Raw genomic sequence first — 24,477 nt, forward strand, 5'->3', positions numbered from 1 at the left:
GTTTCAACATTAGAAAAGGATGAAGGAAACCCACAACCCCTTTCCCAGCCATCTACTCTTCACCAAATTCCCAGACAGCCATGACCATCTGCTGTTCCCTGCAGAGACCTGCTTTCCTGCTACGCACTTTGAGATCCAGCCAGCCTGGCTGTTCCCAACCTCTTCCAAGGGAGTGGGAACAATTCAGGGTCTTGCCTCACCTCTCCAATTTGCCATTTGGAGGGACTCCTGCTGGAGATTTCAAAGTCTGTTTGCAGATTAAGGGATATCCTGAACACAGATTGGTGCACTCCCAGCCCCTGCTTGATGGAGTATATTAGGGACAAGCTCTGAGGGATGTGGTTTCTGCACACACCGTCTCTCCATCCGTGGCTGCAGCTGGAGCCTGGGGAGAGCAGAGCTCTGGCAGTGATACAGAATTCTTGGCTTCTCACATGGTGTGGGACAGCGCGAATAAACTAAGGACAGTAATAGGGGTGTCTTTCTCTGTTTTGGTAGCCAGCTTCTGACTTTCCTCCAAGTTAAAGGAGTAAAGGAACAGGGGCACAGCCACCCAGCGAGAAGTGTTTTTGGATGCACAATCGTGGAGCTGAGGCACGAAAGAGCTGATGGAGCAGGCAAGGCATCTAAGCTGAAAACTCCTGTTTTATTCAGCACCTACTGGTCTGTAAAAGCATGTGGGATTCAATAAGGCAGAGAGGATCATTACTGGAGGCCTGGGAGTGCAGGGGGAATGAGGAAAAGCAACTTGGAAAAGTGTATTAGGAATAAGCATTCATTCATTGCAGAACTTGTGTTTTGCTCGCCTTTTAATTTATCTGCCTCTCAGTGTTTAGAGAGAAGTCATGTGAGCTTCTGAGCTGCAGGGACAGAGACAGAGGCGAACGTGTGCATCAGTGCAGAGTGCTGCTGGAGCCCCGGCAGAGCAGGAGGGAGGCAGAGGGAGCCTGAGAGGGAGAAGGAGAAGTGGTGGGAGCTGGAACAGCAGCAACTGCTGCTACCACGTCGCAGCTCGTGCCTGGGAATCAGCTCCGCTGCCAGCACTCCTCTCTGAAGGCGCAGGTGCCTCGGGTTCAGAAGTCCTAAGAAGGTCGGTGGTACTTCCAGGAGCCAAGCGGCTGCTTTATTTTTTCACTTTTCCTGCCAAGAACATCTGTTTGAGGACTCCGCTCCTTTTCCTGGACAGAAAGAGGTATTTTGTGTCATTAATGTGTCTCTTCTTTGAAAGCAGCTATGGGATTTGGAACAAAATAACTCAGAGTGGGGTGTCAAAGCAGATGTACAGGGAGGTGGTGAGTTTCTTTTTCTCTCCCCCTTTATACTAGAGCTTAGGCAGGAAGGAGCCCCTGTCATTAGGATACTGTTTGACTTAAAATATGGAGGATGGGAGAGACAGGGTTAAAGTGTGTGGGTGGATCTGAGCTGTTTCCCATCTGATTTGTTTCTCTGTGTAATCTCTGCAAGTGGAGGAAAACTTTTGTTGTGCACCTGGAGGAGCAGCACTTACCTGTTACATAGCCAGATGTAAAACTTGTAATTATTTAATATGAATGTGGCTTGCTTAAATCTCCGCTTGGCAAATTACAGTTCCCATCCCAGCAGAGCTCCCCTTAATATGTGAACATTTTTAGAGGTGTTAAAGTCCAGTGGCTGTAATAGCACTTCTGTTTCTTTCCCTTTCTTCCCTCTTTCCAGTGTACTTGCCTCCTGCTTGTCTGCACTCTCCTCCCGTTCTCCCTCCTGCCCGTGGGGGCTGTGCCCCTATGGATGCCCCTGTACAGATTTTCCGGGAGGAGCCGGACTCCACCTGCTCCCCAGGGCCCTGTCGTCCCCCCAGCACCAGCAGCAGCTGGCTCCTGGGCTGGGCGGACTACGACAGCAATGCCACCGGGGCCTTCGGGGACGCCCAGCACAACCACACCAGCATCTCCCCCGCCATCCCCATCATCATCACCGCTGTCTACTCGGTGGTCTTCGTTGTCGGCTTGGTGGGAAACTCTCTGGTCATGTTTGTCATCATAAGGTAAGGGCCTTTGGAGTACCTGTTGGAAGAGGTGCAAATGGCCGTCCCTAAATTTGGCAGTGGAGGGAGGGGGTAGGTTATGGATGCTCTCTGGGTGTGCTTACATGAGGAGTTGGGAGAAAGTAACTGGAATGACCCAAACATTTTCAGTCCCAGTGGTTTGCCTGGACGTGCAGTTAGAAGGGAGAAGCTGTTTAAAAGTGATAAATCCTGCGGCCAGTGGAAAAGGCACTTTGTGCCCTGGAGCTGTGTTCATTGGGTGCCCTCTAGGGATGAGAGGCTGCTCGCATCCGAGGGAAAGCTCAAGCGGAAGAAAGGAACTTCTGCAAGGTAGCTTTTTTTCCCCTGTGAGGAGTCCCCGAGGGATGGCTTACGTCTAATCTTATGTCTAATCGTGTGGACACTTATACATTGCTGCCTTGTCACCCAGTGGCTTGTTTAATAAGGTGGGGAAAAAAGGAAACGATAAAGATATGTGGAAATGCTTAATGTAAAGCAAGGGATGTTGTTTTTCTGTCTAGTGGTGTTTAACTCCAGTGGTTGGTGTTGGACTGAAGAAAGAAAAGCAGATGCTGAAATACCTTTCCTATTGTTTTTCAGGAAACAGGAGAAAGCTATGTATCTGAGTTAGTTTTTCATATTAAACTACTTACTGAAATGCAGCAATACTTGCACTTACACTTGTGTATTGGTGTATATTTTAACTTGCACTATGATTTCTCCCTCTTTTGGTCCTTTTCACTAGCAATTTATAAAAATTTTTGGACAGTGCAGATCAGCAGGGCAATAATGAGCAATCAAGGGGACTGAAATCAAGCAACTTTTTGGACTCTTACTTCACAGTTTTTTTGAATCCTGCAAAAAATTCTGAAAAAAACCCATCTGTGGAGTATTCATTGCTCCAATGAAATCAGCTTGTACACAGAAAAAAAAAATGGACGTATTGGAAGGGATCTTGTTAGTAAAACATGCGTGATAAGGGTCGAGCAACTGCAGGATGGTGAAATAACTGTCAGACTTGACATAGGGGGAAGTTAACTCGAGGCAGTGAAGTTATTGATGAGGTACTTTATGAAGGATGCGTTATAACTAGGTGAATACCCTTGAATAATGGAAATAAAATCCCCTTTAATAGTCAGTGCAATAAATAAAGGTGCCTGTGGTCAGTATGGAGAAACTGGTTTGCTCTAGCTTTGTGATGCTGTAATTTTATACTCCCGCATGCCCTTTTGCCCTTCATTCAGAGTAGAGATTTCATTTCTTTTTGCGTTTCTCTTGCAAGAAGAAGGACTCCATACTTGACACACACACAGCTGCAAAGACAGAGATTTTCTAAGCCATCTGTCACTAACAATGATTAACTGGCCTGGACAGTGGAAATAAATTCAAACTTAGCCAGAGACCTAAGAGTTAGCAAGTATGGATTATATTGGTGCATATGCATTTCCTTTTTTCTCTCCCTCTGTTACCCTCCTAAGATTATTTTTTGAGCGTCCAGCTAGCTATGGCTTGCTCTCCTACCAGTTCCTACATTAGCTTTTTGCTTCAGTTTCCTCTTGGTCCATCTCTTGATTACATGATCAAAAAAAAAAAAAAGTATGACAAAACACCTGTTGTTTTTTTCTTTTTTTTTTTCAGTATCCCTGTCTCCCAGGTTTTCCCTGTGGCAAATGCTTTAAACACTGCTAGAATCATAGATGAAGTGCATGCATACACAAACATACAGTTTCAAACATTTCTTATGATTTTGAAATATTCCAAATTATTCGTGCAAGAGGTGTATTTTCTTCATTTCTGTCCTAAGCTCTCACTCCCTCTCTCTTTCACTCACATCCACTCTCTGCGTGATTGCATCTCAAGATGGATTTTCATGACCTGTTGAAAAACATAGCTGGAGTGATGTCCTTTTGTATGGAAAGCCAAGGTCTGTGGGAAGTTTGTGAAGGAAGGTGGCAAGGGAGAGGGGGATTGTGTCCCCCAGGCATCCCACATTGCCTCTCCTCCAGCTGCCACAACTCTAATTTACCCTCCAGCTGAGCACACGGTTTGTGTGAGACCCCTCATTGCCTTTTCTCATCTCTCTGAGTTCCAGATCTGCTCTCCTCTTCCTAACCCCTTCTGGACCAGTAGGCACAGCTCCTCCTCCCTTTGCTCTTTTAAACAACAGCTGATATCATTAGAATAGTTCAGCTGGAAAGGATCTACAATGATCACCCAATCCAACTGCCTGACCACTTCAGGGCTGACACTGATGCTGTGGTAGATTTAGGAGACTCCAAACAGTCTTGAGATGCCTCAGAAACAGGCTGACATTCAGCCATAAGCTGTGGCGTAGGCAGGCCTTGGCCTGTTCCTTGTTTTAGTGCCCTGTCAGGGGTTGTTTTGCTACTTCTGCACAAGGGCTGCTGAAGAAGCTCATGGAGACCAGCGAGTCAGCATCTGAGCAGCCTGCATGCAGAGTGCTGGGTGTCCAAAATCTCCTCCAAGTGTGGTGGGATGTGTTTCTACTGAGAGGAAAAACCCACTCAGAATTCCCTCAGAGGGAAAAATAAGGCACTGTGGTGACATGTACAAGCTCCTGAAAGAAAAGTAACTGAGTTGGTACAGCTCCTGTAGAGATTTGTGTTGAAAGCAGAATGGTTATGGTACGTTAGTATGATGGTGGCAGCTTGGCCTGTTAAACTATATCTCAGGGGACCTGGATTCTTCCGTTGGTTTTACTACCATGCTTCAACACTTTGTCCTGTCTTAAGAAGGTCAATTCATGACCCTGTGACTTGGTTTCCTCATTTGTAAAAGAGAGATACTGGGGTTCACTGTCTTTAAACACACAGCAACTGTTAGATTTAAAAGCCAAAGACCAGTCACTAAAAATCCTAACAGATCAAGACCAGGACTACTGTAAGCGCCCCAGACTCTTCAGGCATATTGAGAAAGGTTGTTTTTAATGTGCAGAAAAAGCTCTGTGTTGGGTATGCAGTGCAACCTGTGCTCTTTGCACGCCCATTGCAGGCGTCTCTCACGGTGTGGATGGTTTGCAGGAACACTCCCGGTGTTGGCACCAGCTGTGAGGCACGTGTACCATCCCCAGGGTGTCTGCTGTCAGGCCAGCTCACGCCAAGCCATGGCACATGGGATGTAACGCTCTCCTGTGGCTGCTGATTTTCCTGGGGAGAGGGTTAGAGAGAAAGAGAGCACCACGTTCCCTCTTGCACTGGTGGGAAATGCAGATACCGTGTGGGAAGCACAGTCCCCACCCTGTGGAGGAGGAGAGGAGGCATGAAATGGGTTTGTAGGAACCAGGTGAATTTATGTGACCTCACCTGAGTGAAGTTATACAGCTACGTGTGTCCTGGAAGGATCAGAATCTATCTCAACCCCAGAGCTTTTCTTTTGAGATTAGCTTTACCTCTGAGGTCTTAGAAGATATTTCTGGAGGTGAAATAGTTCACTGAAGTTGATAGATAAAATGACTTGTCCTTGGAAGCATAACTCTTTTTCCTTTCTTCCTCCCTACTGACTTTATTTCTCTAAAATTTCGTGCTGACTTTAAAGAAAACGGTATTTTCTTGTGACAGCTGGAGGGGAAGTAAAGTCTCCTGACTAAAGTTACAACTTTAATTATGGATTTGCCCTTATCAAAACTGTAAACATACTCTGGCAAAAACTCTGGGAGATGCTGTCTTTTTACCCACTCCAGATTCACTTTTTCTATGTATGCACCTAACCCCCATTGTTCCTGAAGTCATTTACTGAGAGCAGCTGCTATCATCAGGATCCTAAATAGCCAATCCTGTATTTCTTTTAAAATTATCTTTCAAGCTTCCAGTGAACGGAATAATTTTCTACAATTAAAAACAGTTTTAACAAGAGGTTGTGTCACAGATATGTAGATTCATTCCTAAGGGAAAAGAGAAAGCTTGTATTCCTCTGCTTAGTCTAATGTTGAAATAAAAAATGGAACTAGTAATACATTTTTGTTCTTATATTCATCAAACCGAGTGGCATCTTATGTAACAGGAAGAGTCTATTAAGAAATGTCATATAAAATTAACTCCTTTCCAGGTTGTTTTTAAATCTTCTCCATCATTCATTCCAAACGGGAATGAAAGTATTAAAAAAAAAGGATAAAGAAATGAAATTGATTCAATATATTCATTTAAATCAATAATAGATTTTGATAACATCAAAAGATTACTTGCTAATTTGATTAAATTTATTGTTCTAATTTTATTAAATTATAGTTGGAAAGAATATTGTTTTGAAATGAAAAATGAAGGTCCAGAAGAGTCAACCTAACTTAATTACCTGTTCTTTATTACTTGCAGTTGGTATGATTTCATTCTTTTATGAAATCAAGGGTCTGGCTGCTAAAAGTAAAGGTCAAACTGTACTATACTTTGTGAATTTGATGGCTTTTAAGCTTTCTTTACATGATCAAACATTTGACACCTTACTATTATCAGTACAGAGGCATCAAATGGATTGGTAGTAATTCATCTCAGGACCTCAAAGAGCATCTGGCCTTACCTCACTGAATGGAGGTAATTTTGGCAGGTTCTTTCAGGGTTTGGCCAAAGCTGGCATAATTTTCATCACGACTTTGAAGACTGATCATTACGAACAGCTTTTACAGATGACACAAAGACCAGGGTAACCGGAAACAGGGAAGAGGACAGGTTTAAAAAACAGTGTTGGTAGTTTGACAAGCACAGCTTATTTAATCACAATTTGAACATTTCTAATACTTTTAATACTCTGGTAGACAATGACTAAGTGGGACCTGGGGTTTTTAAGCTGACAAGAATCTCAACGTGAGTTCCCAATATGATGCTAAGATAAGAAGAGCAGATACTGAAAAAGCAGAGAGAGCACAGGAAAGGGTTGGAAGGGACATTTACTAGAGACAGTATTAGAGAGAGGCTATAGTTTATAGTGAGTAATCTGTTTGGCTTCTGAAAAGTATTTGGTATCCATCCAGTCACTTCCGCTGGGCTAGCAGACAGGTAGTCATTTATTTCAGAGAAAGGCATAACTGGAATCAATGTCTGGAAGCAAGACAAATTACGGGGAGCTCTTTTGGACTGGCAGAAAGTGAAAACTTACAAGAACTTTCCAGTTTGGCTGCTGGCAAGGCAGAAAGCTGGAGATAACTTGCCTGTCCTCAGCCAGGAGAGGGTGGGGAAGCTCATGCTCCTGGCTGAAACCCAGGGAGGCCGCACAGTGTGGAGATGGTGTTGTAGGGGGCAGCCTGGCTAAGCCCTTCTGGTGAAGGGGACAGAGCAAGGGAAGAGTGGGGACCCTTCATTTGATTTTTCCCAACAGAGGATTTTGAATTTGATGGAAAGATATTGTGGCAGGAAATTCTTAACTTGGTGACTTTGGGTGGCCTGGGATGTGCTAAGAGCAAGGGAAGATAATCTTCCTGGCTTGCTGACTCTCATTGTCTAGTCAAACTGTGACTAGTTTGTCCCTTAAGTGAAATGCTCTGAAACAGATGAGTTCCCAAGGAGAGTTTTGATTTCACTTACATATTGCTTTCTAAAGGAAAAGCATCCAGAAAAACTTTAGTAAACTCTACTTCTGTGAAGTTTACTTCACGTCTCTGTTTTCGTCCTCCCATCTATGAAAATCAGGTAATTCTTGCAAAGTGTGAGCTCAGTGCTCCTCTCCTCAAGGAAGACTTTGTGATTTGCTTATTGTTAGTCTCTTTTGTGGAGTTTGAGAGGCACGAGGAAATGGCAGCATGAATGTCATTTTGTCTACGGACAGATGTGAGTGCACAAACTGAATTAGCTGTGGGGAAGGGCTGTGTATAGATGAAACATGGAAAGAGGAGTATCTGACCATGGCAGCATTCTGCAAGATGTAAAAAGAATACATGTAAAGAATATGTAAGGGTACACAGCATTTCCACAGTCCTATTGGGAAATTTGCATGCTAGCCCGTGTATCATCTTTGAAATATTTCTTTTTCCTGAAGCCAGATGGTTCAGCTTTCATTAGATTCACCTTCTAATCCCCAGGGAATTGAAAATTAATTGTAGACTGTTTGCTTTTTTCAGTTTTGAGACATTATTTACAATGAAACCTCTGTCTTCTCGGCATGAGTATGAGAGCCTAACATGATTTACTTCAGTGCACGAGTTTCCACTAATACGTGACAATAACATGTGCAGACTCTTTCTGTTTTCTCTGTGCCTCATACCAGTCCACCTGTGCAACACATGGTGCTCTGCCTGGCTGCTCCTCTCTGCTCTAAAAGTCAGTGCCATTCAGCAGTACATTATGAGTGAATATCTAGGGTTCCTAAACTTAGTTACTGTGCACCTGGAAGACAGAGGATTTTATATTTCCTGTCTTACTACATAGCTAAATCCACTTCCCACTGCGTTGTAGGTAGCCTAGCCACTGTGGCTACCATAGGGCAACTGGGAAAGGCCTCCTTAAGTAGCGACAGATGGGAATCTGCATGGTTGGATTAGTTCAGACAAGCTATTCAGTGTTCATTTAGTGTTCACACCCAGAAAAATTTTTTTACCATGCTGCTGGCTGATGGACAGCCTCAGGACTTAGGCTTACACAGGCCTTTCAGAATGAGTGACTTGTTACAGTGCACAGGAGAAGAAGAATATTTTCACCATGGAAGCTATTCAGCTATAACTGAACTGCTGTTCAGTTGACTGCGTCTTAAAGTTTTCTGCATTTCACTTGTATCATCTCCTTTGGGAAGGAGAGGTGAGGCAGGTGAGGAAAACAGATGAATGGGTAGAGTCCAGAGAAAGCCTTCCAGCTGCCTCCTATGAGGCACTGATGACTTTTCCCTGAGCTGGCTCACTACTGATACATGCATTTGTTGCCTTACCACATAATCTTATACTTGTTATAGAGTGAGGTCCCTTATCTCCCATTCGAATTTATTACAGGAGTGCTGACCAGAGCTTCAGGTCTCCATACATCTGAGCGTGTAGTTGTCCTATAAAACACTCCCAGCAGTGGCAGTTATTATTCATCCCTGTGGTAGAATGGAGTCCAGGTGCCTTATTTTGAGAACAAGAGTGATACCCACACCCCAAGACCCCTTTGTGAGAGATTTCTGAATTCTTTCATTATTTCTCTCCTGCAGAAACATGTAGGGGAAGCAAATGTTCAATAACATTTGTCTACTTCCAACCAGCTTCTGCATACATAAATGCCTATGGAGATCAGAGCCTCTCCAGTCAGTAAGAGGGAAAGTAAGACCCTGAAAAATCTTCTGCTGGAGCTGCTACCCCTATTCCCTTGAGCAATGAGATTTATTCTCTTTGCCAGACAATGCTTCCCTCTTCCACAAACACATAGGAAGCACTGTGCTCTGCTGAGGGAGCTCGTGTCCTTCATGAAAAAAAATACTCCTTCCAAGAGAGAAGAGCAATGTGAAAGGTGGATGTTACCAAAGACAGAGAGTCAGCACTCATCAGGGCAATATACCTGTGGCAAGTAAGAAGTATTAGGACGGGCCGTGCAACAACCTGGGAACTCCCCATAGCACAACTGGTCACTGGGAAATACCTGCAGCAGCATAAAGTTTCTCAAGAGACGGAGTCAGCTGCTTGACAAGGTCTGGATTCATCTTACTTACCAAAAGAGGTCAAAAATCAGGTACATAGTCTAAGATAATTGTCCAGGCTCTCTAATAATAATATTAGACATACTGGTTTTGGATAAAGTACTGATTTTGTAAAATTCTGCATTATCACTATTTCAGTTTAAGCCACAATAAATCACAGCACCTTGGCAATTCTCTGAGCTCCCCTAACAAAATCACGGAAGCACAAACTCCGCAGTATTGGTGTTTCAAGCATTGAGAATATTTCTTCAAAAAGAGGCTCTTAAACTCACATAAAATATTAAAAGTCCTTATTAGAAGGAGGAAAAAAGGTTCATTTTTGTTAAGTAGTGTGAATTTTTCTTCATTTTGACCAGGATATATGTAGACTTGAACTTCTTGTCAATAATTCAGAAGCTGTTTCTTTAACTCAAGAAGGAAAGCTTCCACATCTACTCTAAATCTGCAAGATCTTGTTCAGGCTCAGTTTACGGCTAGCTCAAAGGAGTAATGGTAGTGGTAAATTGTAAGGATTTTAATGATACCTTCTGACATTCTGACATCCCCTCCCTGAGGGGAGCATAAAAGACAAGATCATGCTTTTCTTCTTTAAGCCGCTTGAAAATAGATATCTACAGGTGCTTGTTAATAAAGAGAATTCCATTTTAGGATACTATTTTGTAGGCAACATGTACGATTTTTTGTAGGGTCGTAACAATTTTGATGTTAAAGACAGGCAACCATTAAATGTGTGCAGTAACAAAGATTGCCTTTCTTTAAAGTGTTTTCCGAGGTCCTATCCCTTGCTAAAATCTGGCTGTCATTCAAAATGAGGTAATAGCATATAACCCAATGTGAACACTGAAACTGCAGCATATTGATTTCTACATTCTTTAGAAGACCTCAGTCTTAGTTTTGTACTGGCATAAGCCTTTTATATTGACTTATGAAGATCCAAAAGATAGCTGAGCCATCCTTTTGACATGGTATGTATTTGGAATAGATCCTCCTGGGTTGTTTCTTTGTGTTTGGTTTTTTTTCCCCCCCCCTGTTCTGACGCAGTATGATATTGTGTGTGCCCCGAATATAGCCTTGAGATTTAGAGCTTTCCTGACTAAGCTTTTCAGCTGCTTGATCTCCATATATACTTCATTCAGAGCAACCTAGTGGAACAGAGTCTGCATCCTGCTGATAGGTGTTTTTGTAATTTGCTTTTAGATGTGCTTTAACTTTCATTTTCATTTACTGACTCGGGTATCTGCCAAAAATATGTGTTTGTTACACCTCGTTGTATTTCATGTTTTTGTACTTCCACTCTGCTACTGGACAATGTTGTTGCAGTATATTTGTTAGTCTTGCTCCCCTCCCTATCCCTCATTTCATACTGCAAGGAACATTTCAGCCTATTACAGTCACATGAAAAAAATTTCACCAGAGCCTCCTTCTCAGCTCTTGTTATCTTTACTAATGTTACGGTGTACTTTAGAATCACACTCCTCTCCTCTGCTTGAGATAATGACTTTAAGGGGCTCTACTAGCAGATCTGGTAATGCATTTTGATGTTTTTCTGAAGGCACACCAACTTTTTAATAGCATTCTTCCTTCTTCTCTTACCACCGTGTCATTGAGAAGCGTAGTCTGGAGGTGTGATTTCTTCCTCTTTACTGTCTTAAAAAAACATGCAAAGTATATTCTACTCCAGAAGGAAAAGTGCAGTAATAATGAGTCAACTGAGAAATAGGGGAAATTTTCTAAGGGTCGGTCTAAAGTTAGTCTCTAAGAACTTTTGGAAAGTGGACTTAGCCTATGTTGTGATAGTTTTGCAAATTTTGACAAGTAGACGTAATTTAAATCTTGTTCCTTAAAAACTCTCATATCCTTAAAAAAAACCCCAAAACATCCAAACCAAACTTTTATTTTTCATCTTGACTATTTTTCTGCAGGGTTTCCATATATCTTCCAGTTATTTAAAGTCTACAGAGCCTTGAGGCCTGCTTGTAGCTTGACAAGCAATCTCGAGATCCACCAAATTAGCTTCATTCATCAGAGGTTTTTCTGTCTCTTGAAGTTAGATTCTAGCACCTGATTTAAGAGAGGAACCTTCCATTCCTATGTAGTATTAGAAAAGCTGTCATCTTGTTTTGAAATCCCAGCATTTAAGAAACCATTTTCTAGACACAGGATTTCCCATAAACAGTTATACAACAATAGTTTATTAATATTTTAATTGTCTTTGAAAGTCAAATCTCAAAGACACAAAGAAAATCTTTGTCGTTAATTACCACTGGGCCATCTATGCTGTAGTTATGTTCAGGTTTCCCCTGTGTGCTCTGCTACACTAATTAAAGCAGATAGCAGTATTTTTTCCCTAAATGAAATTCAGGTATTTGATCAAGAACTTTAATTTTGCAAAGGAAGACAAGATTCCCTTGCTCCATCACCATTTTGACCTTGCTCAAGTGCAGATTTGTGTGAATGAAGGGTACGGTGGGAAAAACCCAAACCACATAAAATATGGCCTCCTGTATTTTGGTGCAGTGGAATGAGTTGTAGAAAAGCACCTCATCTCGTGTTTGAGTCAAAATTCTATCAGGGTCCACTTCAAAGGGTCTGACAGCAACAGCATTCACTCCAGTAAGTTAACTGGACTTCTGATTAAGCCTGCAAGCACGTATCTTCAGAGTCATGCAGGCATTTAATAATTTGTAGCTGTTTAATTAAAAACATTGAACGGAGTTTGGATGACTGAGTCCAGATTCTCAAAGGCATTTCTGAATTTTATGAACTTCTAAATGAATGTATGATTTAATCTATATTGCCTAGCAGTTTTAAAGGCCAACATCTCATTTACACAGAGGCCAATGCCTTCAGGTGAAAGTAATCAAGCTCTTTACATTATTAGCGTGAGATCAATGAGTTTTAAGGTTGCATCAGTAAAATGTGCTTGGACTTAGAATTGCTGAGGTTAACCAGTGCACCATCCATGCCTGAGTTAGGTACACATGATCCCTCTGCAGTGCCTAGGGGAATTGATTGCCTAACTGTAATAAAATATATATCAGAGTAGTATTTATTGGTCTCACACCTTCTTGTTCAAAGTCTGGCAGAAAAGGGGTCAGGTGCCTATTCTGGCTCAGAATGAGTGGTGCGAGGAGGCATCTGTGGTCTGTGAACTGGGGTGGATTTGGACAAGGCCAGCTACTCATGAGACTGCCAGGCTGGCGAGCTGTGGGGAAGCACTAGGTGCACACCAGGCAAGGCTATCAAAGCTGGGATTGTTACGTGTATGTGTGCCCCTGAAATGAGCTAAAGCTTTCACAGAGCTTTGTGGGAAGAATGGCGCTCTGTGGGTTTTTTCTTTTCCCCGCTACTTTTTCACTGCCTTACGTAGCTTTGATTTGGTTACACTGGAAGTTGATAAATACTGATACTGGAGTGACTCTATATTTCTTACTACCTGTGAATGACAAGACATCCTGCCTGTTGGATCAACAGCAGTGAGGAAAATTAATTTTCTTATATGTGTATGTGCTGCATAGTCCAAAAAATCAAAACTGATCACTTTCCATGTATAAGCAGTACATATACAGAGAACATACTTTATGTTGCAGCTTCAAAAATTTGAATTTTGACGTTACCTAAAAAACTAGTTCTATTTTGCAGAGGGTCTTTCCTATTCTGCCACTGGAAGGCTGGAGGGAGAAGGGAAAAGGGTAGTGGGAAAATATGGTATATATGGTCACAGCATCAAACACACAAAAACATTGAATCGATTCTTCTATATGTGAAAATAAACTTTCCCTATCCAAACCCTTGGGGAAGTATTTACAGATCTACAGAAGTAATGATTCAGAAAAACCATTAGTTACGTCACCTCTGCTTATCACAGGCCATTGCATTTCATTTAAATATTCCTGTATTGAGTCTAGTAACTTGTATTCGACTGAAGCACACCCTTTGCAAAGCAGCAGACATTGGTTTGGAGGCATCAAAAGGTGGAAAAATTACTCCGTTCTTGTGTAATTTGTTCCCAATAATAATCACCTTAGCTGTCAGGAAAAATCCGTCATTGTTTCTAAGCTGAGTTTGTCTGGCTTTGACTTTTACGTATTTGTCCTTGTTACGCCTTTCTTTGCAGCCTGAAAGAGCTCTTCAGTACCTGCTATTTTCTCCCTGTGGAGGTCTTCAGACACTGTAATCAAGTCACCTCTCAGTGTTCTTTTTGATAAACTAAATGTGTTGAGCTCTTTAAGTTACTCACAGTAAGAATTTTCTCCAGTCCTTTCACTTATTTTGTGGTGATCTTTATGCATCCTTTGCAACTTTTCATAGTCTTTTTCTTTTTTTTCAATATGAACAAGACAACAATTCCAAATATCATCAGTGATGTCCGTAGAAGCAAAATCACCTTTCTACTGTGCCTTTTCAGTCATTTAATGGAAATAAGTCCATTTTAGCACACATTTGCAATCTGAGTGTTTTGTGAGTTTTTGTTCAGTCTTACAGCTGAGATGCACTTGGAGCTGCTTTTTTTTTTTTTTTTTTTAATCAGGAGGAAAGCTCCTAGTTTGTTAAGGTGTCTTATATCTGTTTCTTCCAGCTGTGTACTCTCATATTTGTGTTTGAATCGTGCCTTACCAGCTACAGTGTGACCTACAGGAGAGACTGCCTCCTTTGCTGGAGGGCCTGTTGAGGAGGTGGATGTGGGAGGGGGCAGATGCCCAGCTCTGACTGGCAGGTGTCTCCTTGCTCTGCCTTTGATCTTGGAGAAGCTCAAACTGGGGCAGACAGAGTCTAGACCATGGGGGTCACACCACCAGTGCAGAGCTTTTGTCGCTGCTTCCTTTTGGCTGTCTTTGCTCAGAGAGTTCTAATGCTCCACTGGCTATGGCTTTGTTCAAGGCGTGAGCCTGGGCATGGTATTTGGGGGAGACGGGTTTACTTTCTTTTCCCTTGCAGTTCTCTTTTCTATGCTTTGAACCAGCATTTGGTTTCATTTTCTCAATAAGTCGTAATTAGAGTGCTTTACAAAAACTGATGTTATTTTTAACGTTTTGTGTTGGTCATAAAATGACATTTATGCCCATATTTTAATTTATAGCTAATTTACTTATTGGGCGCATTTTATCAACACCTTTTTTCCAAATTATTTTTTATTTTACACATCAAAGCTTTAAAGGGAAATAGACATGTTGCCCTAAATGTTCATTAGCTGGACTGGTCAAATCTGATATTTCCACTATAAATTATTAATGATACATATAAAAATCTAGCTAGATACATTTCTGTGTGTGTTACATGTGCACCTTGTGGTTTGGATACACGTTCAAAATATGTGAGTGAAACAGTTCTGAAAAAGGAAAATCTGTCATTGACTCTCAAAATAAATTAATAGCAATGATCAAAAGCAACTAGGGGGAGGAAGCATTTCTGAAAGGAGAGCTAGGTATATCCCTATGTTAACAAGTTCTCCTTCATCCGTTGTGCCCGTAACAGAGCTGGAAGCGGTCCTCCACGCCCTGGGACACAGGCTGTGTCACAGAGTCAGGCTGTCCCCAGGGCAGAACAAAGCAGAGCGCTGTCTCAAAAAAACAGATCCTCAGGTTCTTACCAGCTGGACAAAACAAGTGCTTCAATTTTGTGAAATTAAAGGATGCAGCAAAAAATGCTATGATCATTCCCCCCACGCCCCCCCCCCCCCGTGGTATCCTACTTAAACAACAGTCATCTTTTACATTAGCAGTCACAAAAGCGAGGTCCGGGAAAAGCTGAGGATAAGAAAGGAGGAGAAATTGGAAATGAAGGAGCAAAGAAGGGAAATGACTAAAACTTGTATAAGCTGACATCTTTGCAGTGAATTCAAGGAAAAGAAACATTCATATAAGAGGCAATGCGGCTCGGCAGATGTAACAGTTAACATGGATTCTAACTGGAGAATGGGATAACTGGTCCTTCCACAAAACAAACCCAGAAAGCTCACAATCACCGACAGTTAGCTGTAAGAAAAGGAAACACAAAACATTTTGATCACTTGCAAATGTAACAATGATATTTTCTTGTAGAAAGATTTGAGAAGATAGAACTGAAACCAGCATTTCGCTAGTCAAGTTAAATGTATTTATATACCTGGTTTTGCCTGTGGTGAATAGTTCTACCTGCTAATGCAGGTGCTGAGAGACCGAGTCAAATGTATTTGTTATTATCGCAAGAGTCTTGCATTTGTGTGCGCTTCTGTCATAAATTAGAAATGACAGAAAAAACCACAACTATGGCAAAGCCTGACTAATAAACTGTTACATATCTGAATGTGCATAATCATATTTTGAAATAATAAAACCTTCCTTTTTTTGTTCTTCAGGTACACAAAGATGAAGACAGCAACCAACATCTACATTTTCAATCTGGCGATGGCAGATGCGCTAGTTACCACGACTATGCCATTCCAAAGCACTGAGTACCTGATGAACTCTTGGCCCTTTGGTGATGTGCTGTGCAAAATAGTTATTTCGATTGACTATTACAACATGTTTACCAGCATATTCACACTGACCATGATGAGTGTCGATCGATACATTGCTGTGTGTCACCCTGTGAAGGCTCTGGACTTCCGTACGCCTCTCAAGGCAAAGATTATCAACATCTGTATCTGGCTATTGTCCTCATCTGTTGGCATATCTGCGATAGTTCTTGGAGGTACCAAAGTCAGGGAAGGTGAGTATGAGCCTTCAAAATTGAGTCTCTCTGTTTCTCAAATGATGTAAAATGTGGCTTGTAATATTGGCTAAGCCTGACTGATTCCTTTTTCAGTAACTCGTGCATGCTCAGCATGTCCTTACGCATTCCTTGGTTCAAAAAGTATGTCAAATTTCTGACATTTTGAAATATATTGTGGAACATTACAGTATGACATATAAATCCTTTAAGCTCAGATGCCTTTGCCAAGTAAAAGAACAAAATTCACTTTGAAACATTGTCTGTGCTAGAATGAGACCATGAAAAACTAATAGCAGACACCAGGGAAAAATAATCAGGAATTAGATCACAGTGGACAGATCAAAGATCAGTTTAGAATGAAACTTGAAATAAGTGCTTAAGCTGCTTTTTTGTAGGTGTTGTGAGAGTAGTTCTGCTGAAGCTCCAAAAGTAGAAACTAGACTGTTTATCATTAGTATTAGTATTAAAACTATCAGTAGTAGTAAGACTTGGGAGCTTATTATCAGCAGCCATTTCACAGAACTTGAAGGTGGGGTGAAGAAAGGAAAAAAGCCAGTAGCTGGACAGAGAAGCTAAATTCTGTGAAAATGACAGCATCTCAACTTCTTGTTTAAAAGGGATGGGGATGTACATGGAGACTTGGAAAGGCTGAGAATAAGGATCAGCAGAGGAACTGGGAATACAGACCATGTCAAGGAAGCAACTACAAGAACGTGAAGTCAATAAGATCTGTATGCAGACCACCTGTAGGCTCTGCTTGAAATCTATAATCTGTGAAGGGCTGTGGATTTAGCCCCTGTAACTGGTGACTCATTACCAAAATTGCCCTGCTATGGAGTTAATCTTGTTTTGAATCCTCCTTGAGAAGGAAGGAGGAGAAGCATTCTCTCACACATATGCTTCATACCCACAAGCATGACATTGGTGCAGGAGCACCTCAGTGTCTCCAAAAAGCTTGAGGCCTCTAAAGATGTTCTTTGTGTTGGGGCCATCTGTTAAGAATGGCTCGATAAAATACAAGACATGCATATTTAATTGGTGGTAGTCTTGTTTGAGATGTAAATAATCTTTTGAAGAATGATTAATAAATTCCTGAATTAGCAACCTTTTCTATTAGAAAGGCTTCACTCCCTGCAAGACAAATGGTAAACTTTTATCTGGCAGAGACAATAAATGCTGTGTGTTAAACTGTTTGGCATAGATCAATGCAAACAAAACATTTCAGTAACAGCTGCTCAAGGGCTGATTGGCTGAAGATGTATAGGTTTTCTTCTGGCTGTTGGTCTTCTGGTGGGTAGGTGACAGGAGAGTCCTCTGGAAACTCTTCTTTCAGCCCTTTGGGGGATCACTGGTCTGCAGTGCTGTAAATCTTCTCCCTGGGAAAGTTTTGACAGGCTCTATAAAACAATCTCTAGGTCAGGAAACATTCACTTCTGTGCATCTTCATTTGGGAAGAATGATTGTTTCATTGCGTATGAGATCTTGAAGGCCATGGGACATTGTCTCGGTCAGGTGTTTTGTAGGAGTGTGTTTAACTAGCAGAATATTACTGTCATTCGCTGTAAGCGTCACATTTAGATCAAGGGGCTGCTCCGAGGCCAGCAATGATTAAATGCCTTTTCCATGCCACGTGACAGACAGCCTTTTTTTTCCTCCTGAAACAGAGGGCTAGTAATACACTGCTCAGCTGGGCCAAATGAGGTTGGAAATTATTGGCAAATGCTTGTCAGCCCCCACTGTTCAGCCCTGTTTGTCTGATCTAAGGTCTCTCGTGAGCATTTGCTGCCAATTATCTCGCCTGGTGTGTTCACGAATTGCACTGATAAATGGTGAAGGGGGAAAAAAAATCCTTTTGCCACCTGGAGCTGGGGACTGAAACTCTATTTTAGTCCAAACAGTTGTTGTTTACATGCTGCAAGGCCTCTGTTGCATTCAAGTTTAAACAAAACATCAAATGGAAAGTGGTTATACTTAAAGTTCCCACCCCATGCTCAGTTAGTCCCTTTTGTTCTCGCAGTTCAGGATTGCTCTCAGGGGAGTCCTTCTGGATACATTTTCCCCGCAGAATAAAGTTTACATCTGTGTAAATTTTCCTTCTCTGGCCTCAATAGAGCCTTTTTTGCTGAAGAATCATTCACTTAAAAAAAATTAAAAATTTAGAGGTGCTATTAGTGTTCTCAGTAATGGCATTAAGGTTCCATTTGAGTACAGAGGAGTACGGATGCCAGAAGGTGATGTAATTAATAATGTACCTAACAGAAATATATTTCCTGTGTCAGGATTAAGATTAATCCTCAATGGTAGTTTATCAAACACATTTTAAAATATATTTATACTAAAATACCATCTAGAATGGAGTATTTTTCCTTAAATATATCAATGTATTTGGAATATTTGGCTTTCAGAATGGAGAAAGTCTGAATGAGATCTCAAATACTCTGCTTGTGATGCTGCACTTCATTCTGCAACTTTTCAGGCAGTAAGAATAAAATATAAACTGAATTTTATTCTCTTCCAAAGTTCCTGAAAATTATTATGATATTGTGAATTATGACAAGGATCTTTGTTGATTGTTTGCCAGTTGCAAACTGGGAAAATGTAAATGGGTTCAATACAATTCATAGCATTATATACATCAAGTGAAACACACAAATATTAATAAATATAGAATAAGATTTTCCATAGAAAGTCAACTGTAATGAGATATAAGACAATCATTACATTTGTATTCGATCATTTAGAATTCTAAAATACCATTGTCAACTACAAATTGTATTAAAATGTAGCCAACAACCTACTCATTTTCATAAATATATGAAATCACGTCAGTAGACCTGAAGAGGCATTTTCCTCTGGGAGGGGGTTCCTGTGAGCAGCTGGATGTGGTCCGGAGCAGTCATCCCTGATCACACCTCACTTTCATCCAGAACTGCACATCTGGATGCAGCTTTGCTAGTCTAGATATTGTAGCTGCCTCCTGATTTTATTGTTGCTGCTAGGCCATGATCTACTACAGATAACAGTAATAATCAACATGAAAACAAATTTGAAGATGATTGTTGACATTTCTAGAATAAAATTAAGTAAAAGCAGCTAGACTTATGACAACCTAGATCATAAAGGATTTAGAAAAGTTGACTGAGTGTCAAGTCCCTGTTAGGTCATGCTTGTGCCGTTGGCTTAGCGTCCTCCATCAGGCTTGAAAGATATCTTTTCACTTTTCAGCTTTCAGAATCATTCATTAGTTGTTGTATTATTTAAAATAAAACCTCAAAATATTTAGCTTTGATTTCAATTTTTTTATTTAAATGTTTTAGTATTCAGTATCACCCAGTAACAGCTTTCTGGTATCTAACTGCTGAAATGTCTATATGATACCATAATAATAACTTCTCCCCTAGTTGTTTTTCAAAAAAAATTCTCTGCAATATCATCTTGATTTGTGAAGTATTTCAATAGCAGGGAAATATGGCTTGAAGGAATTTTTTTGACTAGTTCCGCTGGAGGCAGATATGAAAAAGTGATGTGCAGGACTATATTGAATCATTCAACTCTTAGATCTGATTCAGTAAAAGCCAATACATAATAATTTGTGGAGGAATGACAAAATTCAGTAAGGAAGATGAAAAAAATCCAAAGAATAATACAGTGCTCAAGAGGATAAAATCTAAGCTACAATTCAGTGAAAAATCCCTGTGTTACTTTGACTTGTCTTCAGTAGAGTTTGACTGCTGATAGTAGTTGTAAATTTATACCTTCTCTTGACTTGCCATTTATCTTATTTCTTGGTTTTCCATATGTTTTATATGCTGGAAGGCTCCAGTGAGGTCAGCAAATGAAACCTCAAATATTTCATCCCTTGGCAGCCTCTTGTCAGATAGAATATTTCTGGGACGTAAAATCAAGTGACAGCCTGTGTCTCTGAATCCTGGCATGGGCAATCAGAAAGGGAGGGGGCTGGTGTCAGCGGCCCACATCCTGCAGGCTCTGTGCAGGCTGAATTTTCAATGTTGTGATCTGCAAAAAAGAGCAGCTTCCATTTGACTCCGCATGCACACATATTTTATTTGCTTCTATTTAACTGAAAAGAAGCTGTAGCCGGGAAATAAGTTTTTTTCTGAATGCAAGCACTTACGCGTATTCCAATTGCACTGAAGAAGGCACGTGGGAAAAGATTATTACAAAATTTTAATATATTGGCAAAATCTTCTGATGATCAAAACCTCATTTGGCTCTCACCATTCATGATACCAAAAGTCTGTCTCCACCCACAGACAAAACCATATGTAGTTTGATAATAATTATGAAATATCTACTCCATTGAACAGGGTACTCATTCTGGCTTTAAATCTCAGTGAGATTCAAATGAAAACATCTTTACAAATTTTTATTTTTGTACCCCGTGTTTTTAGATCTTCCCATGGGAAACAAATTTTATACAACATTATGGATTTTAAAAAGCCCCTATCTCTCTAAGTAATTTCTGGAGACAGCTGCATAAAACCAGTTTCAATAGTAATTGAAAGCTTTCCTTGGGGTGATTTAATGATAACTCCATTTATTAGTATCACATTACATGATAATCACTTTTCCTAGCTTATGCTATGATTATTACATTGTTTAGAATATCTAATAATAAAGCAATTTTCTTTTTCTTGCTTCTTTCATTCCTAGATACTGCTAGCACTGAATGCTCCTTGCAATTTCCAGACAGAGATTACATGTGGTGGGACATCTTCATGAAAATCTGTGTCTTTGTCTTCGCATTTGTTATTCCAGTTCTCATTATAATTGTTTGCTATACTCTGATGATCCTGCGCCTGAAAAGTGTACGGCTTCTCTCAGGGTCTCGAGAAAAAGATCGAAACCTGCGCCGCATCACCAGGTTGGTTCTTGTGGTTGTGGCAGTTTTTATTATCTGTTGGACTCCTATTCACATTTTTGTGCTGGTTGAAGCCTTAGGGGATGTGTCCCACAGTACTGCCGCTATATCCAGCTATTACTTCTGTATCGCTCTGGGTTACACCAACAGCAGCCTCAATCCAATCCTTTACGCTTTTTTGGATGAAAACTTCAAGAGATGTTTCAAGGACTTCTGCTTCCCCTTTAAGATGAGGATGGACAGGCAGAGCACCAGCAGAGTCCGAAACACTGTGCAAGACCCAGCTTATATGAGGGAAGCAGATGGGACAAACAAACCTGTATGACTAGTCGTGGAAATGTCGTCTTACTGTCCTCCAGAGAGAGAAGAGTCCAACGACCTAGGACTGACGCAGATTACCACTGCAGTTTGAACTAGAGTCACCCAGACAGACGTTTCTGGAATATCTCAGAAATCCCAGTAGTTCAAACCACAATTATCAATGAAGAAGAACCTCCTGAAAATAAGCTCAAATGAAAAGGACCTGTCTGATGGTCAGTTTTTGGCACCATGTTTGCTGTACTTGAGCCGGTACTAATAAGCACTTTTGGGGAGACAGGAGGTAGTGTTGTATCAGCTGATTCTGGGTAACAAAATGTCTGGCTTTTCTCTTTACAATATGTAAGGTTATATTAAGCAACATTCGGTCATAACGCTGAGTTATGCTGGAAACACAGTTTTGCCCCAACAGTGATTGCTTCTGAACTATGTAGTTTGCCAACTTGCTCTGTCATGCTCTTTGACAGTTTAGGTTTCTGTAGAACAATGCCGGAGCTATAATCAATATTGTCCTCAACTAATATATCTGTAACATTTGTCTGTGCTGTGGAAATCCAATTTAAGCATGATCTGCCTACATACCAAAGTGATTTTATTGTGCCTGCGTATGGTAAAGCATCTTGGCATTTAAAAATATTGGGATTTAAGGAGAATTGTTAGTATATTTTTAGCACGTGTTTAATCACCTGTGTGTAATGTTTTCTATGTGTGTTTTTTCAAGGTGACTGTATATCTATTGATTGTGAACAATATAATATGCATTTTCAGAGTGTATTTTGAACAAAAGGCTAGGAAAACTTCAAATACTTCACTTGTTACAAAACTGATGAAAACCCATGCCACAGTCATTCCATGGGGGGAGATAATCACATTCCATTTTCAGTAAAGGGGACAAACGGACACACTTAAAAATAATGCTGTACTTGTTTTCCTGGACAATTTGTAAACAAAATAAAATAAATATTTGATGAATTAGAAACTAGTGAATTAGCGCATGGATTAACTGGATTGATACAAAGGAAATGAAGATCAAATATACTGTATGCTTTAGTGGCACTTCACTGGAAATGTTCCCATTTTATTGATGGTGATACATTTTCTTTGAAAGTCCTATGAATTCAGTAAATTCCCCTGTTTTCCTGTGAAGATGGAGATGCCAAGGCACAGCTACACAAGTTGCTGGCTTGCTGAAGGTAAGTTTATGGTAAAACTGAGCCTAACTTTCAGTCTGTAGTTTTTTGTCTTCCTAATTGTTACATATTACTACCCCCACTTCTGCTATTGCTGACGTTTGGAGGAATGCTCTCATTGTCTTCACCGGGAACAGATCTGGTCATCAGACATCTTCCTGGTAACTTTGTTCTTTATGCAATATCATGAATAAGGTGGGTGCCTTCACTGCAGGGCAAGTTTTCTCAGAAGTGCCGTCTGGTTTGGTCCTACTGGTTATGCGTACCAGTATAAATCATGACATTTGCTCTTGTAGCTGGCAGTACAGTTCCTGTGGAAACGCTGTAGAGCATAACTTCTCTGCATAACTCTGCATAACTTCCATATTGTTTTGGTTAACACAGTCATGCATGTAAACATTTTTGATATCAGGTTGATAAATGCAGTGCTCCTACATTCATCTTGCAGTACCAAACCAATCCTGAACAGTCAGAGGTTTTCACAGCCTTCCAGTGGCGCTGCTGTGTGGAGCAGAGCTGTGAGATTCAGGCCACGGAGTCTGGTACTGCAGAACTAGCTGCTCTAATGCAGTTATCTTTGTTAATGAAAATATGCAAGATAATCCTTTCTGGACAAATCTAGCACTCTCTGATTGTTTCTACATGATGAGTGAATAGCTGATCTCAGGACACTTGATGTACCTGGGGAAATGAATGATGCTCACACAATTGATTGAGTGAGTCTATCTTCCTACTCTGTCCCTCTTTCTTTTGTTTACATGCATACGCCTTTCTAAATAAGGTTCTGACCTTAAACAGTCACAAAAAGAGAGTGTTTAAGGTAAAAATTGAACATCCACGCTATTCATCAAGTTAGGAGCAAATGAACTGTGAAAGAATCAAGCCCTAATGAATTATTGTCATTTCAAATAACCTGTGCTCTTGTTCATGATTTACCATTTGCATATGTATATCTGTGTTCCAACAGAGTTATTTTATATATATATTATATATATATACATTATATGCAGTGCTCAACATTGTAATGAAAAATCAATATTCCTAATTTGTAAAAAGGAGCTTTGTAATCATAAATTATTATTTATTTTGTGATTATTTTTTTAGTAAGGAGACCGTCTTCCCTATAATAGTGGGAGGAAAATATGAGATCTTAGTAATTTTTCTGTGGTATGGAAATATGAGGCTTGAAAAGTGATATAAGAACATGTTCTAAAGATTTATTTCTTTCATGGAACATTAACAGACAAATTAGTCCGGATGCAGCAGAGAAGAGTCTTGGAGGTTTTCTTGTCAAATTAGGCAGCTTATCACACTTCATTGAACAACAAAGGAAATCTGGCCAAGATTTTTTTTATAGCTGAGAAAGTATTTTGAAAAATAATACTATGTTTTTGCTCACAGAATCTGCTTCCAGATGATTAAGTTCTCTTTGTTTGTTCAGCGGTTCCCAGACTGGAATGACTAGCAGGCAAAATCAGTTATTCTCACAGGGACGCGCATGGTGACTTCGGAAACTTGTATATAAGCCTTGTAAAGCACCTCACTTTCTGTGTAACTCCAGACAAATGACTTGCCTTCATTCTTGAGTGGTCGGGCTGCTCTTGTATCTCCAAGAGGCAGCAAGAAATGGAGGAAGGGGTAAGAGCTGCCTGGTCCAGCCGTTGTAGCGCTGGGAAGGGGGTGGAGCGGCAGGGACAGGCTGTGCTGTCCCATGGGTCCTGGGAGAAGGCAACAAGATGGGGCACACGTGCAGGCAGCCTGGG

General features: G+C 40.7%; 1 protein-coding gene across 2 annotated transcripts; it reads left to right on the forward strand.

Annotated features, from left to right (window-relative positions):
* Positions 1 to 1,763: 1,763 nt before the first annotated feature.
* On the forward strand, positions 1,764 to 21,531 carry OPRK1 (opioid receptor kappa 1). Of its 2 annotated transcripts, none has more exons than XM_054191610.1 (3): positions 1,764 to 2,023; positions 15,969 to 16,321; positions 20,999 to 21,531. In XM_054191610.1, exons 1-3 carry the CDS (start codon positions 1,764 to 1,766, stop codon positions 21,529 to 21,531), a joined length of 1,146 nt encoding a protein of 381 aa, XP_054047585.1. The 2 variants fall into 2 exon arrangements, with proteins under 2 accessions (XP_054047585.1, XP_054047586.1); XM_054191611.1 differs by having other exon boundaries at positions 1,848 to 2,023; positions 15,969 to 16,325; positions 21,009 to 21,531.
* Positions 21,532 to 24,477: the final 2,946 nt, after the last annotated feature.

The sequence above is a fragment of the Rissa tridactyla genome, chromosome 2 (genome assembly GCF_028500815.1).
Source record: "Rissa tridactyla isolate bRisTri1 chromosome 2, bRisTri1.patW.cur.20221130, whole genome shotgun sequence".
Lineage (NCBI taxonomy): Eukaryota > Metazoa > Chordata > Aves > Charadriiformes > Laridae > Rissa > Rissa tridactyla.

Excerpts from the sequence above, each read along its gene's own strand:
- OPRK1 (XM_054191610.1), top strand. The coding sequence starts at position 1,764 with ATGGATGCCCCTGTACAGATTTTCCGGGAGGAGCCGGACTCCACCTGC. Across the intron at positions 2,024-15,968 it reads GTCATGTTTGTCATCATAAG|GTACACAAAGATGAAGACAG; the intron begins GTAAGGGCCTTT and ends TTTGTTCTTCAG. Across the intron at positions 16,322-20,998 it reads AGGTACCAAAGTCAGGGAAG|ATACTGCTAGCACTGAATGC; the intron begins GTGAGTATGAGC and ends TTTCATTCCTAG.